Genomic DNA, 27719 nt, shown 5'->3' with positions numbered 1-27719 from the left:
GAACAGTTGCATAGTTTCAATAACACCTTATTAGATGTGGCATTAGCTGACTGTCCTTGTGCTCAGGGCTGGAAAGGATATCCTATTCCCACAATAGGTAGGAGCACTAGGTGTAGTAGACACGAGCAGTGATCCTGGTTACTGCTAGAGCTACTCCGACTGGTAAGAATAAATGTTTTTGTATCAAGTGAACTTGAAACTTTGGTGCCAATTTTCCCCATTACTTTTAAGTGCATTAATGCTCCCTGCTAAATGGTAAATGTTACAGCTTACACTTTTAGAAACTTCATTACAGTAGAAAGAACTCTGCTATAGGTGTATCTACTTGCTACTGATGTCAGTCACAGCATCTTTAAACAGAGCTAATTTAAGCTGAAAAGAGCATTTTAGGTGAGTGATTAAAATGATCCTGAAAAAACACAGCATTGGACAGCAGCAGTCAATTGGAATTTTCTTGGTTCTGTACTGTACTGCTCTGGATTCTTGCATACAAAAGCAGGCACTGGACAGGATCAAGCCTGGAGTGTAAAAATTAGAATAATCAACACACAAATGATAGAATAAGGCCTCCTGGAATAATTCTTGGTAATATTTGAAGCCGGCAAATTATCATGGGTAGGGGCATTTGATTTTTAACCTTCTAGTAATGGTCAATTTAGGCTTATAAAACAATTTTTTTTCACATTGTATGGATGCCTAATGATCTGTATCTTTTCTTCTTCTAATTTTAAGCTATTTGAATGTGTTGTAGATTGAAATATGTTACTCTTTTTACCAGGAAGAAGCTAAAAATGAATCTGCCTGTGGAATTAAAAGGAGGAGTGTGTGTTGTTTATATGCATGGTGAGGCCAGAGCTTCAAAGTTACTTGTTTTTCTTAAACACAATTTCTCCATTTGGAACAGTGCCAATGACACAATCCCAAGTTTCTCTAAGATACACTCCTTCAGAGATGAATTAATTTGTACACCAGAGATTGAGAGCATCACCTTTGTATTGCTAGAAACCCCAGCTCAGTTGGGATTTTAGCTCGTGGGTTTTTCGTATAGAGCAAATTAAACTGCTGGAAAAAAAATCTAAAGGTCATCTAGCAACCAAGGCTTGCCTTTTTTTAACTAATACAGAGTTTTTAATCTAAATACGTGCATGCACACTCTGCACACCCCACAATCCCCCAGAATTAGTCACCACCATTAAACTTTAGTCTACCTTCTTTATCCTATGGTAGAGTGACCTTCCAGTGCTAAGAATACAGACTAGACAGAAATAATGTTGCCTTGCATTTTACTGGTTTTAAGTGTTATGCAACCATGTGTTGCTGTGCTAGCCTGCTGTTTTTTGAAGGAGCATGTTTTGTCAGCTGTTGTCATTTAAGCTATTGACAGTCATTAGGAAAGTTCTTGTGAAAACCTCAGAAATAACTTTGGTAATTTTTCTCCACTCTCTCTTTAATGTACAGATACATTACAGAGATACAGATATATGAAATGTGAATGCACTGTGATTCCAGCTTAGAATGGGACTGAATGTAAAAATGGCAGTGGTTTTCTCCATTTTTCAGTTGGTGTCAGTGAGGAAAGTGAAAATATACCAAAGTGACTATACCCAGTCACTTTGAATCCTATTCTTACTGCAACCCACTTGCTGCTATTTACCTACAATGTGAATTGAAACTGCCAATGGGTGTGTAAAAAAAATGATGCTGGAATGTCTAGGTTAACTATTGCTGGCAAGATTAAAGCTCCTGAGCTGGTTGGTAAGCTGTATGGATACACATTGCCAGTCCTCTGCAGCAAAGTTGCAGGAGAGGTCATGAGTTGGGAAGAGGCTGTTACTGCTCTGTCTGCCTTCTCTTTGCAGATTCTGTCAGGAATGGAGAGCAGCTTTGATGTGTATTTTAAATAGGAACACAGAAACTGCATGGCTTCATAGTTTCCCTCCCTGCCCTTCTGATGTTGTCTTTCTAGCCAGTAAGGCCTCCCTGCCTGACCTTTCTGTCCAACAGCCCCTGAAAGACTTCTGCTTCTGGAATCTTTCCAGTATTTTTATAAAGCTGTAAACAGAGACTGATGAATTCCAGAATGCTTAGTGTACAAAATTCTTCTTTGGTTTTATTACCATCTGATCAATGCTAATGTTTTACGTTCTCCCTGTACCTCCTGGTTGCCAGTGTCTTTAGCTTTAAAGTCTCCTAATTAATTGAGGCAGTTTAGATGCATGAACCCCAAAAATGGAAGTATTTGTAAATGGGTAGTGCAGCTAACCTTACCTGCTGCTGTTCTCGGTGACGTGCCCAGTTAGCAGCCTGGGAGGAAAATTTTGTTGATTGCAAGAGACGACACCCAGAAGACAGAATGCCTGAACTGACTTGAAATGAGACAGTCATGGCCCTTCCTCCCCGAACTGGACAGCAGGTGGCAGTGTGAGTCCATAACAGTTTGAGCAGATAAATTCAAGCTAAAATCAGAAAAAATGAAAAGAAAAATTATTTATTTTTACTCCATATTAGTCTTCTGACCTAATCAGTAAAAAAGTCATTATTCACACAACACTGGGCAATATGCATTGTAATTTTTAACAAATAATAGGAAACTGTTAATGTTTTCACAGGAAATACAGTTCTGTCTTGTGCAGCAATGGTCATTTATCACTGCACTTTGTGAAATCACTCATTTGTTCTAATTTGAATGTAAATGACTCTAAGGTTTTACAAATAAGGTGACAGACTCACATAAATGTAATTGCAGGGTTCATCTCTCTCTTTTTATATATCACTCATTAAGTTATGAATTAAATACATCGTATTAAACCAGGGGCATGTCCAATGATGATATTGTAATGGCAAATTACTCTATGCTATTAGAGGTGTATTTTTTATTCATGGACATTAATTTGTCATTAAGCGGCATTAGTTTAGCACTTTTATGTGGAAGACGTGACCTGAAAGAGGAGACTTAACAGCTCTAATGTGAAAGAACAGAAATACGGGCAGCAGATATACAGGGTTTTGTTGTGTGTGTTTGTTTTTTTTTTTCTTCTTACCTCCTGTAAAGAAGCAGAGGGACATTTTATTTGAATTTGCTTTGATCTAAAACACTTTGAGTTATGTTAAGCTATTTTAGCAAAAGTATTTCTGAAACATGAACATGCTTTGGTTATAAAGTATTTACCAGTATGGGAAAAGCCAGAATGCTAAGTACAAAATGGTGACTATAAATCATGTGTAACCTATGATCATGAAGAGAACACTGGGCTTGAAGTGAGTTACCGTTTGATTTTATCTCAGAAGCGTCACTGTGGTAGAGATTTAATTGTCCATCTTTTCTTTCCTTTGTACCGGCATAGCCAAAATAGAACTGGTTTGGGTTTTTTTGTGGTTTTTTTTTTTTCATGCATAATTATGAATTAAGTATATTTTAACTCCTCTCTACTTTATATTTTTAAGTACAGTATTATTATGTTCACAAAGGTCAATTTCAAGTTTGAAATGCAGGAGCAGAATCTTTCTTAAGGAAATGAGTGAGAAAATGTATTATCTGATGGAATTTCAGAGGCAACTTAGCCCCTGAAGTATTAAACTAAGGAAAATAGTGAATGACTCATTCTGCTCCATCTTTAAAAGATTTTTAAAAAGACCTTGTAAAGTTTATTTTACAGTCAATTTAATAATTCAATTTCAAAACTGTGTTTTGTAATAGTGAAGATGGACTGTAGTCATAAGGATCCAGGTTGATACATTCTCCAGTTACACAGTATTTACATTTTAGTCTTTTTTGTAGACCATCTCCGATTAAAGGCAAAAGAAGTATGGACTTGATATGAACCTATGTATTTGGCAGTTGATTCCCTGCCCACCCACTCTCTGTTACATTTTTCTGGTGGCTTAGTCAGTACTGTTTGAGCCACCTATGTGAAGTGCTCACAGCATATTCAGGTAGTGTTGTGGTAGTCGTGAAAATGACCTAAGCCCAAATTATTTTAAACCTAAATTTAACACTTTAAACTACTGTTAAATATTATTTTGGTACTTAATAGAGAAGCATTTTTCAATGAAAGTTTGTAGGGCAGCACAACAAAGGAAACAAGTTCCATGTCAGGTTGTGGATGTTCTCCAGTAGATCTGTTAGCAATAGTAAATCAAACAGCATTCTAGCACATTCCGTCATTTATGGTGTGTTGCTTGCACGACTGCGTGAGCAGAATTTGCCAGGGAACCAGCATTTTCCATCAGAATGGTGATGTAGACTAACTATTTCGAGCAAAAACTCCGTTTCTGTTCAGGGTACTGAATAGGCCTTGAACCCAGAATGAATATAAACATATACACATGCTGTAATGACTTACTGAATCTTCAGCAATATGTCATCAGAGCTTTGAAAGTTATAAATTGTCCTCATTCATCTCGCTAATTCTAAAAATTAGAGATCCAAATCTAGGGATTAGTGATATCAACAACTTTTTAACCACCAGTATTGTCCTGCAAGTGTGTTATTTCAAACTGAGCAATGTCTGTAACTTCATTCACCTGTTTTTGCCTGTGTAATCTAGTCTAAACATCTGTTTATTAATTTTGAGGAAGTTGCTGCTAAATTTCCCATCTGTTAAACAGAGTTTTACAGAGTCTGTGATTTCTACCACAGAGTGTGTCTAGCTGCATAGGTAGCACTGGATCTTAAATGACTTAAATCAGGAAATTTATTTGTGGTTTAGTGGGAACTGAGCTGGTAACATGTGGTATTGTCTCTATGGTAATTTTTATGGGAGCTGTAGTATCCTCTGGACTAAAGGGTTAATAATATATTGGCTGGACCTGTAAACACTTTGACCTTTGTTGTGAAAGCTATACAATGGAATTTTTTTCTAAATTCCACTTCAGTGTTTTCTCCTTGTTTACTCTAAGCCACATCTGTTCTAATTATATCTGTAAATGGCCTTGAATTTACATAGCATCTCAGCACACCTGTTTATCATGAGGAAAGTATTGTAGTAACCAGCACTCATTGAGGTTGGAATTCCCACTGACTTGAGATGGCATGTTGTGGACATACAGAAAGCTAGGGGGACAGGCCTAATGTATGCCAGGCCCCAGATCAGTGTTCTTAATGTGCTTGAGTTTTGGTTTTGCCTGCCTCTCAATATTTTTACTCATATTTGCAGCATTACTATCTTCATGGGGAACTGAAGTATGCAGGGAGTATATGTATGCAATGGTGATGTCAAGGACCCCCAGAAACTGATACTGAAAGTTTACTGTAACTAAATACTTGAAATTATTTGATAGCCTAGATACGGTTGTGACTCTTAACTTGCATGTGTGTTGTTATACACAGTTGGTAAAAAGTCCTAATGAAGTTCTGAACTCATATAGTGCCATTCAGCCATGGACCAAAACTTGAGCAGATTAAGGGAACTTCTTGGAAAGGAATAAAACAAGTAGCAAAAATGATCGGGGCGGGGGGGGATGGGTTGGGGTAAAGCAAACAGCATTATATGCAACCTTTTATAATCTGTTAATAGGGCTTTGCTTTTAGATGTGGTTGAAATCTTTGAAATTTGAATGTTTTATTAAAATTTGTATTTGAAAAGGACTAATTTTTCTAACATTGCATGGAATAATCATTGACTAAAGACTGCTTCAGTAAGCTGTAGTTAGTTTTTAAAAGCAGTCACTGTCGATAGAATAAGTGCAGAAATACAGTATTTTGAAGTAACTGAGCTATGTCCCATCTTTAAGTGTCCTTCAACTGTTAGAGTGTCACAGAATCCCAGAAAGGGTCAGGCTGGAAGGGACCACAGTGGGCCACCTGGTGTAATGTCCTTGCTCAAGCAGGGTTATCTTAGAGCACATGGACACAGGATTGCATCCAGACAGTTCTTGAATATCTCCAGTGAGGGAGACTCCACAACCTCTCTGGACAACCTGTTCCAGTGCACGGTCACCTGCACAGCAAAGCTCTTCCTCATATTCAGGTGGAACGTCCTGTGCATCAGTTTCTACCCATTGCCTCTTGTCTTACTGCTTGTGACCACTGAGAAGAGCCTGAATCCATCATCCTCTTGTCACCCTCCCTTTAGGTACAATGTTGAGGTGCCCTCTCAGTCATCTGTTCTCGAGGCTGAACAGGCCCAGCTCTCTCAGTCTGTTCTTGTAAGAGACATGCTCAAATCCCTTAATCATCTTTGTAGCCCTCCACCGGCCTCCCTCCAGTAGCTCCATGTCTCCCCTGTACTGAGAAGCCCAGAACTGGACACAGCATTCCAGATGTGGCCTCACTAGGGCTGAGTAGAGGGGCAGGATCATTTCCCTTGATCTGCTGACAATGCTTTTCCTAATGTACCCCAGGATACTATTGACCTTCTTGGCCAAAAGGGCACACTGCTGGCTCACGGACATCTTGTTGTCCACCAGGATCCCCAGGTCCTTCTTCTCAGAGAGTGTTGCTTCGCTTGATTCTGTTATGTCTAAAGGGGAATACAGGAGAGGGGCCCTTCAAACCCATCATGACTCTGAGAACCTGGCAAGTATCTGTAGTTGTGAACACTTAGAAACTGGGCCTACAATGATCTCTTCTGCTTTTAAAAGTGGCGTCTTCAAGGTGAAATCTTGAAGTCGGTGAGAAATGTCTTAAATATGTGGTGCAGTTATTACATGTTTTTGTCTTGTATTTCTGTGGGGAAAAATAAGGCTGGTGGTAAAGCAAGGAATTCTGATGGTTAGCAGTTTGGGATTTGGGAGTGGGAGGTTGAATTATTTTTTTATTCTTGGTAAGAGCTGCTAGAAACTAAATGAACAAAATTCATCATGATCTTTGAAGGCTCATGCACTGCTGCTGGTTGTCATCTTCAGCTTCAGCAGTGTGAACATTCACATGTATTAGTTTTGGGAGGACTTGTGACTTGTTTGGCACTACTAAAGATCAGATATAGGAAATGTCGAACTGGACATTGAGTCAAGGCTCATTTTTTATGTTTGGCCTTTGTCCTTTCTAGATTTTCGGATTTTGAAAGACAGATTTATCATAATTTCTGACCAAGGGAATAATAGGTGAATCCCTAGTCAATAATGCTCAAAATACGACTCAACTACCCATGATCCTCACATGTACTGATTTTTTTCTTTTTTAACTTGGTGGTTCTTCTAGATTTTTTTCATTCATTTACTTTTCTACCCGTTTATGGCCTACTACTGTCCCTTTTAATGCTGTTAACATCCTGAAATCAGTTGTGATTATTATATTGTAAACCTACTAATCACACAGTTCTTAGTTATGGGAAAGTGACGTGTTCTTTTCACTGCACAAATTTAGGAACAGAGTGTTGTACAGTATTTTACTGGGAAAAATGCCTGTACAAAACATGTTCAGACATTTTGCTGATATATTGAGTTGTACCCTAACTTTAAATTCTGTTAAAGTTGGTGAAGACAGAAATTATCTAACTACTAAAGCACTGGAGTGGGTTCCAGTCATTTGGTGTTCTGTTCTTGTATATTCTGCATCATGGGAAATCTTTTAAGTTATTCCTCTACTCCTCCTTTTTTCTTCTCTAAAATGAAAATTTGCCTTGAATTTAGTGCTGTGAACTAAAAAAAAAAAAATCTAGGTGATTCTTGAGCTGAGGTCAGATATTGCAGGAGCATAGAGATACCTGAACAAATAACAGTTTTCCAAATAAAATGGAAATGTTGCCTTTTTATCATTCACATACTTATAATCAGGTTCTTCTAACTGCTGAGTACATTCATATCTTCCTGCAACTCCAACAAGTCTTGCTTTTGAGAGAAATGAGAAACCATTATAACCTCAGAGGTCAAAATTGTGCAAATATTTCCTTCTTTACCTGTACAGACAGTTGACAAAAAATCTTGTTTTATTGCAGTCATTTTTTTTAATGCAGAGCTGCAAAAAGTTCATAATCCCATGATAGCAATGCGAACAGTCCTGTACTTCCTAGCTCTTTGGCCAGGGTAACTCTGATCCTGCATTCATGCACTAGAAACTATTTTCTGAAAATTTAGTCAAAGCATTTTTTGCTTTCATATAATCTCTCCATTTTATAAATATCTTTGCTCAAGATCAAATCCTCCAGCAGTCTTTCTTTAAAAGACTAAATTGAGCACCTTAAATCTTGTAAGGTTGTTTTTCCAGCTTATAGTTTTTTCATATCCTTAAAGTGTGGACTTCAGAACTGGGACCAGTCATTGAAAAAAAAATGCAATGTGGAAGCAGCGAGAGGGTTTGTTTCTTTTATTGGACAGTACTTGGTGTGCATTTTATGACATGAGCTTTTTCTTTTTTGTTTTTTTGTGGTTTTTGTTTGGTTGGTTTTTTTTGTGTTTTTTTTTGCCACAGCACTGTTCTGAGAACTGATGTTGCTATTTATGTCTGCTTCTTGGTGCCTCCTGATATCTTGTCAGTGTTGTGCCAAATAGAGCCTGGTATATTTTCTATATCTGTGTAGCTGTTTTACTGGTTCTCAGACAGATATAAATATACACACACTTTTTTTTTTCTTAATGTGATTACTTTAACAGGAAAGCCTGACCATACTCATCCTCTCACTCTCATAATTTCTTACCCAACTGCTCTTGCAGAATCTTCTGCAAAGTCTGCAGACAAAACTTACTATTCTCTACTTCAATTACAATTTATGAAATATTATAGCACTCAACTTTCCCTAATTCTCCATATGTTAAATTGTTCCCATTTTATTCTGCCAATATTTCTTGTAAACTTAGAAAACTGAGCTCTTCTGAGGTTTCAAAAACATATGTTCCTTTACTGATGCCTTACTCCTTTCATGTAAGTCAAATGTTAGTAGATGGCTCAGGTGATGTAATTTTTATAATGCATTAATAACTACTGATTTTAAATAGGTAATTGGTTCTGCTTTGTCTATCAAAGTTATACTTATTGTTGAGTTATCCTACACTGGATTCAGCCTTTCTGTACATAGAGTATCACATACTGCCTTAAAATTCTAACAAAGTTTTGTTGGTTTGGGTTGTATAGCAAATATTTCTGAGATTTGAATTTGTCTGTGTTAATCAACCCATAGTTCCACATATTTTAGGCAATTTGTTCCATTCTCTGATGTTATTAGATGTTCAGGTCACTACAGTTACTCTTTTCCAATTCTCAATTTTTAGCTGTTTTACTTTGTTAGCCTTAAGCTTTTGGTAACAGGCTGTTGCCTGGGAGAGGTCTTCAAGAAAAGTGCCCAGTTGCTGGGCTTATTACAGAGCACACATATACATCAATGAAGTGTTCCAGAAAGAAAATGTCATAAAAATATTGTGAAACAGTTGTTTGCATCATATTATATATTCTTTGCATATGATTACCCTTATTCTTATTTATACTTAGCGTGTTCAAATTAGTATATTGATAATTTTTAATATACTCTCTGTTCTTTAGTGTAACATCATGAGTGTTGACTTTGTTAGTGACTATGATGCTATTTATCAATCTTCATTATTTTTCATTTGCATATGTGCAAAGCAGTTGGGGGAACTATCATCCAACCTCACTAAGAAGCCATGTCTTCTCTAAATTGTGATTCTACCTCTCCTGCTATATTCCAGTACTGTTTGCCCCTTGTAATCTCTGTGCTTCTTGTCTGGATCTGCTCTCCTATTCTTTGGTCTGGGTTTTTTTCATACTTCTGTATCTGAAAGTGATAGTGTCTTTCTGTGACCTGCTGGACCTCCAAAGTGAGTCCCAAGCAGCACAATAGAAACAGACTTTCAACCTTCAGGTTTTGTCATTGTGATTAGGCCCACATGGACAATGATGCAGACGTAATTTTGCTTAGCAGTGGAATAGATGGTTCAACTAGAATGGGATGGATGAGATTTTAGACTGAAAAGTTTAAAGTCATTACTGAACATACCCAAATTATTTTTCTAGAAGCTGATGAAGGGTGTCAGTGGAAGGTTTTTCACAGTGATGGCAACTCCTATGAACTATTTCCATTCTGAATATTTTTAATGTGGAAAGAGTAATGGTCTTTACCTGTCAGTCTCCTTCTTAGTAAAGTGTAATATGCTTTTAGAAATGTTTTCAAGAGATTTTGAGGTGATTCACCTGGAAGCTGGAAAACTTCAGCTTGGTGTATTAACTGTTGGCAAAATAGTAAGTTACTTAAAAAAAGGCACTGGAAAGGGAAACTGTCAGGTACACTAATACTTATATTAATAGATATATCGTTAATGTTGATTTTTAATTTGTTTTCTTTTTACTTTCCCCCTCCCTTTTATGCTGGTAATGGGGATGGGCATTAGGAATAAAAATCACACTTTAACAAACTCTGAATTAGAAATAATTTTTCTATTTGTATTTTTACTATGTCTGAAATTTTTCCTACTTATTATTGATTTAAAACTTTGGCTTTCAGTATATTAATGGTGGTTTACTTGCCTACTTTTCACAGAATAGAATCATTAAAGTTGGGAATGACTGCCAGGTCACTGAGTACAACCTTTGAACAGCAGTGTGTCAATTAGACCACAACACTAAGTGCCATGTCCAGTTGTTTCTTGAACACCTTCAGGAATGGTGACTCCACCACTTCCCTGGGCAGCACTAGTTGCTTGGCTACAACCTCCTTTCAGGCAGTTGAAGAGAGCAATAAGATCACTCCTGAACCTCCTTTGTTCCAGGCTAAACAACCCCAGCTCCCTCAGCTGCTCCTCACAGGACATGTGCTCCAGACCATTCATCAGCTCTGTTGCCCTTCTCTGGATACGCTCCAGCACCTCCATGTCCTTGTAGTGAGGAGCCCAAACTGGACACAGGACTCGAGGTGTGGCCTCACCAGGGCCGCATACAGAGGGACCATCACTTCTCTGGTCCTGCTGGCCACACTGTTTTTGTTACAGATCTGGGATGCCATTGGCCTTCTTGGCCACCTGGGCACACTGCTGGCTCATGTTCAGCTTCCTGTCAATCAGCACCCCAAGTCCTTTCCCACTGGACTGCTTTCCAGCCACTTTACCCCCAGCCTGTAGCACTGCTTGGGGTTGTTGTGACCAAGTGCAGGACCCAGAATTTCACCTTATTAAACCTCATACAATTGGCCTTGACCCACTGATCCGGCCTGTCCAGGTCTGATTTGAAACAAATCTTGAGAAAATTATTGAAATAATTTTCCCCCCAGTAAGTAACTGGTATGGACAGGGACAATTACAAGATTTGTTACTCAAATATAGAAAGAAATTAAATAAGTAATTGGAAAGTAGTTTCTGAGCATCCTCAGTAGAATCTATTGCATCACACTTAATTTGTAACATATCATATAATTTCTGTCCTGCCTGGCAGACGGAAGGGCTGTTACTGTGTTTCACTTCAGGACCAATTTTGTAGAGAATTTTCATGTTTGAGTGTATTTCATGCAAGATTATTTATAAAGTTAAAGAAGCATTAATACTAGTTTACAAAGTACTGCTGAAAAACCATGAGTACTGTGAAGAGTCTACCCATGAAGAAGAATAAATGAAATCTTACTATGAGAGGTATAGGAAAGGGCAGCTAAGATGATCAGGAAGGCCTGTTTTATGTGAGGAGATGGAAGAGCTTGGCTTGTTTAGTCTAGCAAAATGAGGGCTGAGGAGGAATATGATTGCTTTCTGTAAATATATCAAGGGAGTGAGTACTGGGGATGGGGGAGCAGGGAGAGAGACACAGTGGTGTTAAATCTAAAAGATATTGTTGTCACAGAATCAAATGCATATTAACTGTCTAAGTAAATTAAGATGGAAATTAGAGATGGAGTCTCAAAATCAGATGAGTCTTCTTGTAATACTAGTTGGGAACAATATGGATCTTTCTTAATTTATGCTGAAGATGCTTTGATGAGCTTGTATGGTGTAGTAGAGGAATAGGCTTAAAATAAGTGAAGGCCTCAAACTGCTATTAGAGCCCGTAAAAAAAAATATATATATATAAAAGGAAGTAATACTACAGTCCTATTTTTTGTTTGTTTGTTTGTAATTATTTATTTTAGCTGCTACTCCTGTGAGCTTTGTGTTTCTAAAGGACAACACTTGCTCTTTCTGGATTTGTCAGTATTAGCAACAAAAACAAAAAAGAATGTTTACCATAAAAAATTGATGATTGTTGATGGATACACTAACTCTGAAGAGTTAGCAAAAATGTAAAATAATAAAACATCTGTAAAGACTATGTATCAATATTTTGTGATTGCTACTGGAGTAAAGAGTACAGGAATGGGTATGGAATATGTCATTCCTCACAACACATTTGAAGACAAGGAAAGCTCCCATCATTGGCAAAACCAGTAAACTGCTGATAAATCTTATCAAATCCTCCTTTTGTGTTCCTACTCTCTGAAATGGCATAAAAGGGCCAGGTGAAGGGTTAGAAGGTACTCAGTTTCCACTTTATCCCTGTATTTTTATTTGTTACATAGTACACTGAGTGCTACAGTTACCTGGCAGGGAGTACCTGGTAAGATGTGAAGCTTCTCATTTGGGGAGTTTCTGTGCCAGGTACAGTTAAAAAGAATTCTAGAAATTCCTACAGCAGCATCTGTTAGCCAAGGGAAAGCAGCTATTGAAACCTCTGCAGAACCTTCTCTGTGGTTGTTCCACTGGTCCTGTGAAACTTTAACTATGTAGTCTTAATGTTTCAATATTATATTTCTTTCCAAGACACACATAATTGTGTATGCAGTATATAATAGGTATGTATAATCAGAGTAACTTAAAATATTTGATTTGATTGCCAAATGAAAATATTTGCACTATTTAATAATGTAGATTAATCTGGCTGAGATTCTAGAAAATGTTTGCTTTTTTGGTTTTACTTTAGAGTGTCTGCATATGGCGTGTTTCAGTTTCTTTTTTGAAGACCACACACTTGTGTCATCACATGAGCAATCTGAGGATGTCATGTCTTCCCGCCGTCCCTGTGAAGCTCATGGGCCTCCTTTGTGCCTTCAAAGAGGATTCTCACTAGCACTAGCCAGCAGGATGGAACCAGAAAACCAAGCAGACATAGAGGAACACTGAGAAGGGAAATGAGTTCTCATAGGGTAGAGGGAAAATAATAGGGCTGACATATTTTGATATTGTTCGTCTTTTACTTACCTCTAGACCTACTTTGAAATAGCAGCAAGGATGCAAATAAATTTTTCATGCTCTAAGGATAAAACAAAAGAAATAATTAGAGAAAGTGTAATTACCAGAAAAATTATTTTATAAAATGAGTCAGTTAAAAAAGTCATTCTTTCCTGTGCCTATAAACACATCTGCAGTCTGCACTTACAGGAAATGTGATCAATTTTATATATTGAAACATTCTGACCCAGCTGTTTCACTGTAACCAGGCTTCAGCAAAATGCCTTTCATGGCTCAACTGGATGGCTTTGGTGTTTGATGGAGGGAAATTTCAAATGAGATCTAAAATACATTTTTTGTGCTTATGCTGATTATGAAACATGTCTGGCTATTGCTGTGCTGTTGAGTGTGTGCATGTTCTATTAGTTCTTTGATAAATGTGTGAGGTTTTGCAGAATTAAAAGCTTTGCTATAGAAAGGGAGAGCTAGAACCAGCAGAACTGTATTTCTTTTCTCCAAAAATTGTGTTGATCACTTCTGTTGTCAGGTAAGTATATTTTTGTCACTACAGTTTTTCATTTTGTTACTATGCCTTATCTATTTAAAGTCCACCTTTGCAATGCTTTTTGTCAAGGTTCTATTCTGAATGGTGCAGCTGGTTCACAGTATTTAATGTAGCAGAGAACCTGGAGGGCATAGGGTCAAGACCTGTCATGCTAGGTGCTGCTTAAGGATTTTGAATAACCATGTTCCTGTCCCAAGAACCTCGCATTTGGGGTCTTTTTGCTTTAAAGAGGCTGAACTCCTTTTAGGAAAAGGGGAAATAATGTCACCATGCAACTCTTCTCTGCTATAGCAGCCGGGCTAGTCGTTTAATACCTTGATTTATAACAGTGTTGTAATCTAAATAGGAAGCAGGTGGAGTTACAACTGGGTACGATACTTTGGATATTAATGGCTTGGTTTGGCAGTGGAATTCTAAAGCTGTATATACTTTTTCTGTCTTAATTATGCATTCATTAAAAGCTTTTATACCCAACAGAATAAAGTAAATATTGTTTGATCTCCGTAGTGTGCTCCCAGACTGTAGATTTGCACAGCAGGGTCTTGATAATCTGAATAAATTGTATTTCCCCAAGGAGTTTATCTTTCAAATAAGGTCATAAAGAAATGCATTCTTTCCCCTTAGTTCTCCTTGTGCTTTTTCTGCTATTTATAACACGGAGCAGAGGAATAGAGGTATATTGTAGTCTGCTGAGTACTTGGTTATGATTAACTCTAATTTATCAATCTGTTACATCCTTTTCTTTGGCTTGTGCAAGGCAATTATTCTTTAAAGTACAAATGAATAAAGATGGATTTGGAAGTAATTTAAACACAATGTTTATATCTATTTTTCCTGTTTCGCCATTTATCATATCTCTATATTAAAATACAACTCTGCATTAAAATAAAGACAATGTCACATCATTTATTTTGAATATTTAATATTGTCATCTTTCAGATTATGTTTGTTTGGAAAACATATTTTCTTTTATGAGGGTTTTAAATGTCAGCTGATTGTTAAATTGGTTTAGCATCTAAAGGTTGATATTACTGAATCAGAAGACCAGTAGTGTGGAACAGTGGATTCCCTTACTTCAGGAGCGATGTGCACTAAGTAGGATGCATAGGATCAAAGGTAGTTCTTATTTTAGCAGTACACACTAATAAATAATTTGGCCAATTTACTAAATTGGTTTACTGTGATATTTCAGCACAATTTCAGCTTCAGTTGTAAGTGCTGTATATGATTTTATACATGTTTTCTCAGTCTGAATGTGTTTCAGCAGTGTAAGGTACATCATATTAGAAGAGATAGGATCGCTACCTTTCCCTAATTCTCTTCAGCCCTTAGTGACAGTTCTGCTTGTGTTCATATTTCATCCTTCATTTCAGAAAAGATAAGTGGAACATACTTAAAAGTTTATAAAAAGAGAGATTAAAAGTTTCAAGAATTTACATAAGCCTGTTTTGTATTGCGTGTTTTTAAAGAACAAACTGTAATACAGTACCGGAAGGAAGCTGCACTCTACTTTAAAATTTTATAGTTGCTCTTTTGACACAATATGATAAGATCTGTGAAAAACAGAGGCTACCAGTACTCTTACTCATGACCACACCTAAATTTCCTGTTTAGTAACCTATTTCATCATTTATCAAAGTTTTTAATTCAATTAAGTGTTTAGCGTGAAAAATCTATTCAAATCAGACTCAGCTGGCACTGATTGCTTTGATCCTTCCTGTGGGATTTTATTAAAGCTAGAAGGTAAGATGCATTTTATTGCAACTAACTTACCTACTGCATTTTAACCTATTTCTGGAAGTCTTACCACTTATAAAGGGCAAAGTTATCTGATCTGGGCTATACACCGAGCAATCTCAGTGTGACATTTTTGCCCTCTAGTATCATCACAGAGACAGTAATGTACAGGGCTGTATAATCTTGATTTGAATATTGTTATGACAATCTGATAATTACCATTTGTAAAAGCTAAAGCACTGCTTGCTCTTTGTCTGTGAAATACAAACCTGTAGATCAACTAACCTTACAACACCAAAAATGAAATGTTTCTGATTCCAGGCCAAGACCAGTTTTAACAAAACATACTTGCAGTATTCATCAAGCAGTAAACTGTAAGTCCACCAGGTCACTAGCATATTATGTTAAGTGAAGCATCAAAAATCATCTCAAACTTCACAATAAAAATAAGTAAACAAATAACCTCCATAATAAATAAATAAACACACATACATAAATAAGCATATGAAATAAGTTATTACATATAGTATAGTAAATAAATAATTGGTGAGATTTTATTTATCCATCTGTGAGAATCTTCAACTGTTAGGCAGCCTTCATAAAAACAACTTCAGCTGGTGTTGATTTGAGGGCATAGGGGAGTTTGGATGATCATGAACAAATAGCCAAACCAAAAATGAAGGCTTAGCAGTGTCATTCAGATTTCACTGGAAAGGTGAAGACTTTTGGGGGGAAAGACTGCATTTGTGTGTCTCATTGCTGTTTGTCTCTAGTGAGGAAAGATTTTATTATGTTATCTACAGTATTGTCCTCTTCTGAAGCCCACTAAAAGCCATGTCTCCTTCTCCATTGACACTTAGTGGGGTTTGATCAGGCATTTGTTTTAATTGGGCTGTTGATCCTCGGGTCACAGTGCTTGATTATTTAATTAATTAATTAATTAATTTTTTTATCCTCCCCAAATACAACCATTAACTACAGAAAAGCTCAATAAATACACACTGATCTCTTCTAAATTTCTTTCTGGCATTTGGCATTCATTCAATCAGTGAGTTCTTTGACAAGAAAGTTTTCCAAACCAGGGACAATGAACTATGGTTGTTGCTTGTCAAATACTGTGGTGTTTACTTTGATTAGACTCTTATGTATTGTTGCCACTACTGCATAGCCATAACAGAAGTGGTGTTGTGAGGTACCATCTGTGATCTGAAGATACTAAGTCACCAAGCAAGCATGCAGACCAGATACTTCTCATGTAAAATTCATTCCTTTCTCTTTCTTTCTGCAACTGCAAATTTGTCCCTACCTCCTCTGTTAGTGTGAAGAGGAGCTGACACCAGAATATCTGTGGCTTTTGGGATGATGGCTGTTAGTGCTTGTTCTGACAGCGTAAAGAACTTTTCTTTGTTCTTCAAAGAAAGCAATGTGAAACTTCTATGCAGCTGTTTAAGTAGATAATGAACAGGATTTGTCTTTAGTGTAGGACTCTGCTAGAGAAGGTACACTGTTCAGACTGGGAGGTTATGTAACAAGCAGGAACCTCCACAGGAATTCAATTTCATTTCCTCCAGTACTGACTCCTCTAAGCAGGTAAAAAAAATTCTTTCTTCACTCTCCATTGCATATGCATAAACAGCTCCACAGTCATTGGGACAGGCACCCAATTCACACGTTCAAGATGTAGTCCATAAAACATTCCAAAAAACCCCTCTTCGCACTTTCCCATCTTCCCTGTTGCTCTGCTCTATCTGCCAGCCGTGCAGCTCATTTGACATTTACAAGATTTCTTGTCAGTTTCATTTGGTGCTGCCATTCCATCCAGCAGAGCAGTGAAAGTGAAATTGACTTAATTTAGTCTGTTTCTTTCCTTGCTCTAGTCCCTATGTTAACTAACCAGCAAAGTGAAACTGACGAGACTTCTTGTCGTTTTCACACATGGGGCTGGTCAAAGAGAAGGCAGCCGATAGGGAGCAATGCAGGAAATTGAAAGATGAAAACCAGGATTGCGGAGGAGAGAGGAAGAGAGGTGTGAGCATACAGCAAGAACAGAGAAAACGAGTAAACATGCTTTATTTCCAAGATGCTCTGGGTACTTTTGTATAATACAAGTGACTTCTTGGCCTCTCTCCTGAAGAGAACAGTATGGTCTAGATCAGCAGTAGTTAGTTGTCCAGATACTAATTTATGAGGCATGCCAAGTTAAAAACGTTAGCCCATGAATATAGGTCATCTGTTAGCAGGGTGGAAAAAAACTTCTGCCTTGAGTTACTGTAGCTTTTTGTCTCTTCAAATTTTCAGCTGCTAGAAGGAGGGGGAGAAAAAGCAGGAGGCCAACATCTACTGGAGGTTGATGTCAGTGGTTGGAGAAAAAAAAAAGGGTTAATTTTTTTCATTGAAGAAAAATTAACTATGTAATAAGAGGTAGCTAAGCATCTTGTATTTTGCGAGGTTTCATGGAACTGAAAGTTGTACTACACAGGTGCTCTAACTCAATCAAAACAGTAAATAATGAACAAACAACTGCTTTGTAACAAATCATGGTAGTTAACAAATACAGTTTTTAAATCCACTTGTTAGATCCTATGCGCTCTTGTCATACAGTGTAAATCATGCTGGTTTATTTTATTATGTGCTAATCCATATTTCTTACAGATGCTTTATGCACATATAACCTTGGAAGTTGCAATATAAATTAGTACTATCATATGTATTAGCATATGCACTGGTAGCATTTACACATACATTTTGAATGAGGCTGTGTTAATTAATTTCAAGTTCTATTGCTTTCCTTCTCCACATCTCCAAAAGAATAACCTTTTTTCATTATCTGAGACCTGTGGGGGGTTTTATTCTCTGTTTTGTGTCCGTTTGTTTGTTTTTCTGAGATGTATTTTGTTTGCTTCATCCATTTAGGAATTAAATAGTTTTAATTACTTGGACCTGTATAAGCTTGCGGACCTCTTCAACCTCACTTTGTTGGAGAATGCAGTCATTGGCTTCCTAGTAAAACATCTCTCTGAGCTGCTGAAGAGTCATCCTGAAGAAGTTCTGGCACTCCCATACTGTCTTCTTCGAGAGGTTTTTAAAAGTGATAGACTCACTTCACTCAGTGAAGAGCAGATCTGGCAGGTAAGGAGATTGGTGAACAACCAGAATGTGTGATACTCTATAAACCATAGCAGTAATCTGTTGTTTTGAAACCCTGGAGCAATCTCGAGGGAGAATAAGCACTTGAGCAAAAACTGTGAATAACAACTGAGGGAAATTTCTAAATGAAATTCCAAAAATGTTGTGTTGTGTTAATGCAATTACTTTGTTTGAAAGAGAAATTTGTCATACTGCTTAACTTGTGCTACTTAAATATAGCCCGAGATTTCCTTCCAGATCGGGTTTTGTTGGTGGGAAGACATGGCTGATGCATGCAAGTCAGTTATCATTGCCTCTGATGAGGCTAGTGCTACAAGTCTGGTGGCAAACCTGCTTCTGCAGTCTGTCCCATTCACGTCAGTCACATTTAGCTGAGTAACTTCAATAGTCATTTAAATTGTTTGGGCCACCACAGCTGACTTTGCCTGAAGCAAATTAGACAATCATCACACAGGCAGCTCTGCTCAGAGATGAGTAGAAGCTTCAGCGAAAGGTTTGTGGCAAAAAACTCAAAGTGGTGATCACTTCCTTTAAAAAAGCAGGATTTAGAAAATAGCCATGTTTCTACCCATAGAATATTAACAAGATAAAAGCCTTGTGTTGTGACCTTAAGTACGTGTCTTGGGAAGAAACCTAATAGAAAAAAACATGTAGCCTCTTAAGAGAAAATCAAAAACTAAACCAAAATCTATCCTTAGACACATTTCCATCATATGTCTGTAAAAATTGTAATTCATATCATCTCTATGATATTGGTTTCCCAAAGACTTCTCTCTCTTTCCTTTTTGCTGTCATGTTTTATAGAGGAAAGTATTCCTTTGTATTTCAAGGCAGAATGTAACTTGCGTGAAAGAAACCTGTGCATTCTTTTTAGGAAGTGGGTTATACTGATCCAACAGAGAAGACTGTGAGTCAGAAAACTGATTTATATTTCAGTGCCTGTTATTTATCTACTTATCTTTTGGATTATTCTAAGGAAATAATTACATTTGTATGCCATTGTTTTTCTCTAAGTGTAAAATGTGTTTTTATCTGTGGGGCAGTTCTGCGGATTAATAATGTCACGCAGGAACAAGTATTTATTCTTTAAAAAGTTACATTTTCAAGTTAAGCTCTTCAAGCCACAAAACCAATATGTAGATGTAACTTAACCCTTCAGGCTGGTAACCGGCATATTTGTTTCCAAAACTTTGAGGCTTTAGATTATGTAGTATTTTACAAAGATGATATTTTCTCCAAATACTGATATGAAGTTAGACTTCTTCTTGTCTTAATCCCTGGAGGATACCTGTACAACAGAGCCTGCAGCACCCTACAAATGATGATGGCTTGGGTTTTGCTGCTGTTTTTTAGGCACAGTACAGTACTCTGCAGTCCTAGCCCACATTCCCTTTACTAGAAATAAGTACAAGTTTTTGATGCACAGGCTTACTCATGGAGCGTGTTTGATTGGCTGATAAGGTTTTATTGTCATTTCTCTGCAGGGTCAGTGAAATCCCCTAGCTACATGCTTGGATATACTTTTGCTAGAAAAGTTGTTACAGAAAGCCATGGAAGTACAACTTCACGCTAGCTCAATAGTGAGCAACTGCATCCAGAGTAATATGCTGTCTGTAACATGCTGTAATGACGTTTGGGAAGTGGGAGTGATGCCTTTTTCTTCCATTTTAGGCATCAGGAGTTTTTAAATCCTGTGTCACTGTCCTGTCCTGTCCTGTCCTGCCCTGTCCTGTCCTGCAGAAAAACTCAGAAATAATTTTCTTAATTGTATGCACTCCAGTCAATGAGCACTTCATGAGGCAAATATGACAAAGCCTCTGTTTCTGTTGCAGGGTCATACTGGGGAAAGATACTTGTAGGTAATATGCTGCTCTCTGAGTGACAACAAACTCCACACTGTCCATTTAAGTGTTATCATAATTGCCTCTCTAAAGGTTACTAATGCTGTTCGGAAGAATTTTTTTAAACTAGTTTTCCGCTGCAGGCAAAACGTGCATGGGTGTTTTTAATTCAGTCTGTGCAACCTGGCAAAAACCCCATATATTTATAAATATTCCAGGTCTTCAGAATGAATTGAAAGACACATATAAATATTTACCAATTTGGGCATTCAGAAGGAAATAATAAACTGGTTCTTTGCTTTATCTTAGTAAATAAGTAATTCCCTCGTAGTCAACCCAATAGAAGAAAATCAAATCAGACTAGCTATATTGCCTCAAGTGTAGTTAAGTTCATCATTTTTGCTAAGGTTATAGTGGTAATGCAATATACCATGGAAGAATCTAATATTCAGCCCAGGGTGAAGATTGGGCATGCCAGAGGATTAGTGTCAGGGTGCTTTATAGAAGTGAAACTTGATGGACAGGCTGGAGACAGATCTACAGAATCTCATTAAATTGCTGAATTGTTCATTACTGAGCACTCTCACTGTAATAAAGTGCTCATTGACTTTGACAAATCCCCATCCCATGTCTTAAGGAAGAACAGCAAAGCAAGAGGTGTTGGGGAAGCTGGAGGAAATTGGCACAAAGTGGGGGAGATAATAGAAAAGCTGATGGGGGGATGCTGCCGTTTGATTTGTCTTACCTGTGACTAGTGTGGCCTCCTGCACACACATGCCTGCACGTTATGGTGATACTAATTCAGCATGTTCCCCAAGGCACCTCTGCTAGTAGGCTGCCACAAAACCCTAAGCACAAATTAAAGTTTCCCCTCAGAGAACCTTGGAAAGGGTGCCACTGTCTGCAGAGCACAGTTATTTACACTAGTTGGAATTCCCAGTGTCCACTGGGTGATTTGATCCTAATGCACGTAAAGATTAAGGCAGTTATTTTAATGTACCAATGTGTACACAGAATGATGCTTGAATGTGATTTAAACTGAAGTGACTGCAGTTCTTATCTGTCACATTTTGGATTTTTGTTAGACTACCAATTCACAATTGGCCGATTTTAGTGAATATGGTGAAATACAGCTGTGAACAGATCAAGTTTGAGAAAGCTAAACATTAATAGTAATGTCAATGTGCTAGGATATAAGTTAATGTAGAGTACTACAGTAATTCCTGTTGATTTTTCAGACTCCATGGCTTCATGTGAGTGTCTTAAGTGGAGGCAATAGACAAGGACTATAATGATGTATTTCCTAAAACAAATAAACAATGAAAAGCCCACCAGAAAGCCTGCATAGACTGTGAAATTTGAGAAATTTACTATTTACATCATTAGGGGATTTTTATGTGGGCTAAGCCTGGAGTAATGATTATTAGTTGACACAAGATTTGTTTTCATATTGAGTTTTTACATTTTACTAACATGTGAGATTATGAAATATTATTTTGTATATAGGAAATTTATTATTTGTCAGCTGCATTCAAATGTGTAAACTTAAAACATTGACATGGAAGAAAGAATTAAATAAAAAAAGATGAAGGAAACCAAGGAAGAATCCTGAAGAAGTTGGAGGAAAAGAAACTAATTTTTTAGTTTTTTACTTCTTCATTGTGACCTGCACAGCACATTTTTTTCCCATAGGAAGCAGTCCTGATAAGGACACAAATGTCTAGTTTATCATGAAGTGAAAAGTGAGTCTTTTCATAATTGGCCATTATAAGAAAGGCTCATTGGCTTTACTTTAAGGAAGCAGGTGAATTCTTTCTCTTGATAATTGAAAAAGTAACCAACCCTGTAAGATGGAACATGTTGGAGCAATACAGCAGTAGAGGACTTGTTCTTGGAACCTTAGCAAATAGAAAGCAAACCAAAGATTTATGAAAAAACTAATGTTAGCCTTAGTTATAATACAGTTATGCCTTATGGTTTTATTAGAAAATTCAGTGTCACAAGGCTTAAATACTCGTATTTCAAAGATCATACTAATAGTTACATATAGAAATATCTACTGGATCATTCTGTCTCCCCACAGTACATTGGTCAGGTGGTACTGTATTAAATACTGCCTTTCATCCAAGGTGAACTCCCAGATCACATTTGGAAAAAAATCTTAATGTGAGATGAGTATAGAGTAGTTTCTTCCATCTCTGCTACTGTTTAAGTAGGTGGTTAAACAATATATCTTTTCAACAGCTAACATTAAAAGCAGGTCAATTTTAATATTTTTCAGTACTTCTGAAGCTGAGGAAAAAACCAAGTTTTTTCTTGGTTTTTGGTTTGTTTTGGTTTTGGTTTTTTTTGCTTTACCATGCATCTCACTTTCTTGGTAATTAACTGATAAACAAGGAATGTAGGAAAAATTGGTAAATAAAACTGCAGGAGTGGTTGTGTCTTTTCCAGGGCTAGTCTCCTAAGAGATTCTAGCCCTGTTAACTTCTTTGTGTGTAAATTCTGATTATGAGTTCATGAAGAACAAGTTCCACATAGAAAGTGTAGCACTAGTTATTCTTTTTATTCCTTTAGATGGGATGTGCAAAACCAGTGTTTGGTCTCTATATTAGAAAATTGTCTTTGCTTGAATAAATAGGAAAATAAATGACAGAAAAGCCACAGTGTTATAGTTCAATATGAGTTAACGTCAGTTTTATAAAAATAATAAATGTATAAATCCAGTTTTTTATTATTATTATTACAGTCATGTTTATCCTCTTCCAAGGGAGAGTAAAGTACCCTATTTTCAGCTGCCTTCTTTTATACTTGAGCTTCATTTTGAATTTCCTAGTGACATTTGTGGAGGGCCAAAAGTATTCAGCAGAAATCTTGGAGTAGGATATTTTGCACGGTACGCATTGTGGCTGTTGTGATGAAACAGTTCTCTGCTGAAGACGGGCCCAAAGACATCTTCTATTCATCCCGTGATGCACACATTTACCTATGCAGAACAGCAGTTTCTAAAGGGGGTTGTCATGTTCCAGTACAAGCTTGCCATTCCTTCAGTGCAGTACTTGATTTTTTTTCTGTCAATCTTTTGGTATTGCAGAGCAATTTTAAATATGGAGAGAGCAAAAATAATTTTTCTCAGGGATATATGTATGTTTTGATGAAATGTGGCCTAATTGCCTTGCTAAATGTGAACTTAAGTTTTACTGCAAAACAAATAATGACATAAAATAGTAAGTGAAGGAAAGCATCTCAGTAATCAATGTTATGTTTAAGCAGTATATTAGCCTTTCACTGTTCAAGAAATAAGCCTAAGTGCTCTCTTGGGCAATAAGTGAAATAATGTCTGGTCTAATGCTCATTCCTAGTGGATATTTACCCTAAACAGAAAACCACCACACTAAAATGTAGCTGTCAGCCTCTCATCAACTGAGATGTAGGAGAGAAAAAAGGAGTTTAATGCATATCAAGGCTGAGGTGAATTGGTGAGGCTAAATGGGAAAATTAATATATTGCCCATGCATGTTTTGCGGTGCTTTCACCTCCTGTTTTGTACCCTTTTCATGAGTAGTCTAGATAAAAGCTCCAGAGAGCCACCTGTGAATCCCAGTATCCACTGTTGCACTGTGTGTATCATGACTAGCTGCAAGCAAGATCACGTAGTTACCCTCAAAGTAGTGGGAAAACATAACCTATGATAGGACGTACATTTCCTTTTCCTAAGGCTAATCCTCATGAACATAAGTATCTCCCCTGATTCCTCACAGTATCTCCAGACTGTGTGGGATTAATGTTGCACGTGCAATATTTTTGGTAGGACATCCATTATATATAGGCCAGGCAGGTAGTTGTGGCCTAAGGTCTGCAAGGAGGTCAGTGTCCACTGGAGCTGCAGACTAGACAGGGTTCATGCAGGATACGTGAATCAAGCAGCGGAACCTCACACTGTCCTGCTGATGTGCTCAGGTCACATGCTATTTTACTGATACAATTTCTGCATCGTTTGTAATATGTCAAAATGGCATTTTGGCTTACAGGGAAAATGAGCGCTGCCCCTGTTGGCACTGTGCCCTTACTTTATGAAACGCCTTGCCCCTTTGTCTGCCTTAGCGTAATTCTAATGGGCTCTTAATCTTGTCCTTGACAGTAAAGTTTTGTGAACTTTATATATGCTTTGGTTCTGAACATTTAAAAGTTTCTGCCTCCTGTTTTTCCAGTATTAGCTAATATTGTTATTTACCAAGTATAGCAGTATAGTATAGAAAGGGATTTTCTCTATTAAAGCTGGGTTTATGTTAGGAACAACTGTGTGTTCTTCTGATTTTCTTTTTGATACATGTCAGTTCCAATCAGAAAACTTGATTATTTTGCTGCTATTGCTGTGAGCAGTAGAGAATTACTGAAGAGCATTACTTTTGTTTCACTGTCCTACAGTAATATTGCCTCACCTTTTTTATCCCAGATTACCTTCAGAAGTGCAGAGAATATCACACCAGTATTTAGAAAGGCTGCTGTGCCCACAGCTCTTGAATTTAGGTCACTTCTTCAGCTAAGCAATGGATGTGCATTTTGATTTAGAAAGCCAGAGAAGGACACCAAGGTGCACACACAGCAAGATATCTTCCGTGTTATTACATTCTGTGTTTGACTTTGTCTGTTGTGGGGGGGTTTATGTTGACTGTTATGCTCTTTGTGGCTCTGATCTATTGGAGATTAACTGAAGTATAATTGTACTAGTATACACATATATGGTTATATAAAAAAAAAGTTGCTGAGGCTATTATGAAACCCAGGTGTGGTTGGAAATATAAATCACTTTAATCTTTAAGTTAAAGAAAATAACATAAAGTCTACAACCACAGATACTACAGATGATCAAATGAGGCAGTCTGCTGTTTCTACCTTAATTACTGTCTTCCATTCAGAGATATAAATGTTAGTAATCTCTACTCTTTCAAACTCCCAGTAAAGCTGTTTAACACTGTTACCAGTCAACTCAAGCTTGTGGAAAATGATAGAAAATTAGAAGCTCTTGTGAGAATTCCAAGCTCCATATTTCAACAAGTTTTCCTTTGGGAGCTGGTAGAAACATTACTTCTACTTGTAATTACAAAGCCAAAGAAGACGGAGAAAGAAAGTGGAATTGCAGGTTTTCTGAAATCATACAAATGGTCATCAATATGTTAAGATCTCTAGAATCTAGTTTCGGGGTTGAGCACCTAAAGTAATTGTGCCAAGTTAGATGTAGTAAAGTTGCCCTCCTATGTCTAGACCTGCTAATAAGTGGATTAGTTCAGCATGACTGCTGAGATCTGATTAGCTGTTGACCTATGCTATCACTTCTGCTCCAGGACTAGGACACTAGTGGCTTCAGGAGGTTGAGGAGGCAAGGAGATAGAAAAGCAGTGACACTCCTGCACGTCTTTGCTTATGGCAGCTGTGCCGCCCTTGGCAGCTTCCAGATGTGCAAGTGAGCTGCATGGCTGTGGGTTTCATTGCCTTAGGACAAAGGGTTCCTTATACTCCTTTGATCACCTTGGACTCCCTCGTGCCGGGGAGAAGTGGAAGAAATTACAACAAATACATTTGTCGAAAAGATCTTAAGAAGCCTTACTGTGAAGTGGCTTCCAAGCTATAGGTCTATGTGGGATAGTAATGACAGATCGAAAGATCACAGTCTCTGAAATGAAAATCTGTGCTGAAAAGCTTTCAAAGTGCTCCTTTAGGGTGGAGCCTATTTTAATGTCTGTTTGAAACCATAGAGGTGTGCATTTTATGAGGTTCAGCTTTTAGCAGTTGCAGGTGTTTCAGTTTGCTTCAGATATTATTTAGTCAGTTTAAATAATAAATTTATGTTTGTTTCAATCTTGTAGCGGGGAAGCTCTGACATTCTTAATTCATCAGATACGTTTGGGGTCTTAAATGCATTTACAAATGTGGTTCTAAGTGTCTAAGTTATTTTTTAAAAGAAAGAGCTTTTTTTTTAGAAAGATAAGTTGATTTTGAAAAAATTAACTCATCATTTAAAAATGATGATACCTGCATTAATCTGAAGCCCATCATATGGGGATTAAATGAGAGTCAATAAATTGATTGAGAGAGTGGGATTTGTTCAGGCTGGAGAAGAGAAGACTTCAGAAGGACCTTATGACAGCCTTTCAGTACCTAAAGGGGGCCTACAAGAGAGCTGGAGAGGGACTTTTTAGAAGGGCACATAGTGATAGGACAGGAGGCAGTGGTTCTAAACTGAAAGAGAGTAGCTTTGGATTAGATATTTGGAAAAAATTCTTTACTGTGAGAGTGGTGAAGCACTGGAACAGGTTGCCCAGAGAAATTGTGGATGCCCCGTCCCTTGAAGTGTTCAAGGCCAGACTCGATGAGGCTTTGAGCAAGCTGGTGTAGTGGACCCTGCCCACAGCAAGGGGTTGGAACTAATGACCTTCCAGGTCCCTTCCAACCCAAACCATTCTGTGATTTCAGTTGGAAGATTTGACCTCGGTGGTTTTGTAGTAACACAGCATGTTGAGAGCCTGAATATTTATAAAGCAACTAAGAAAAGCATATACTTTGAAGTACATTTTTGTGTGTGACCAAAGATATTAATGACATACAAGTCCTGTATAGCTGTTGTAAAGATTATTATAGAAAATGATACATTTTTATGTGATTTGTTGGATTTGTCTATTAAATCCCTAGAAAATTACAGCCTAACAATAGGGAAGAAAGGAATAAGAATCTTTTTACATTCAAGAACCATTTAGACTAATTTTCACAGAGCTGAATTGCATTTTTATAGAATTTTGTTGATTTTGTGCCTATTTCATTTTCTAACAACTTTTACTGATGAAAGCTTGTAGGTTCCTGTCTCCATAGTGAGCCACTACACTTCTAAAATGTATTTCAGAGGTAAAAGTAACAAGAAAGGGATAGCAATAAAAACAATACGTATCAGATGGTGAAAAATTGTCATTTCCACTTATAATTATGTACCAGCAACTTATTTTAATGCTAAATGTGACTATGTAAAGTTTCAATGCATTTGATGTCAGCCTGAATGTTTCTTCTAAAAATAAAAAAGAGCAGGTCTAGATTTTGAAATGATGGCTCCTGGGAGGGAGATCCTTTTCTACCTCCCATGTGCTCTGTCCTTACCCTGTTTCAGAAAAGATAAATGCTATCATAAACCCTAATCTCCTTAAACTGAAATAAAATCACAGTTAAGAGCCCTAGTTAGACAGATGTGTATATGAAGAGATAAGCTTCTGTTCTTTGCAGCTTCACAAAAACTTACCAGATATAAAGCACCTAGCAATGTTGGTTCTGCCATCATAACAAATGATGGAGGGTCCAAACTTGTGCAT

The 27719-nt window shown here is 37.3% G+C and overlaps 1 protein-coding gene across 3 annotated transcripts in view; it reads left to right on the top strand.

Moving 5' to 3' along the window:
- Nucleotides 1-27719, top strand: part of KLHL32 (kelch like family member 32) — a 127649-nt gene that overhangs the window by 71778 nt on the left and 28152 nt on the right. For all 3 annotated transcript variants that reach the window (XM_050315579.1, XM_050315578.1, XM_050315580.1), the window contains exon 7: nt 18293-18508. In XM_050315579.1, the coding sequence (XP_050171536.1) occupies nt 18293-18508 (216 nt within the window). The remainder of the gene's footprint in view (nt 1-18292; nt 18509-27719) is intronic.

The sequence above is a fragment of the Myiozetetes cayanensis genome, unplaced genomic scaffold (genome assembly GCF_022539395.1).
Source record: "Myiozetetes cayanensis isolate MyiCay16 unplaced genomic scaffold, myiCay2020 scf2-11, whole genome shotgun sequence".
Lineage (NCBI taxonomy): Eukaryota > Metazoa > Chordata > Aves > Passeriformes > Tyrannidae > Myiozetetes > Myiozetetes cayanensis.
This window is presented reverse-complemented; position numbering and strand designations above follow the sequence as displayed.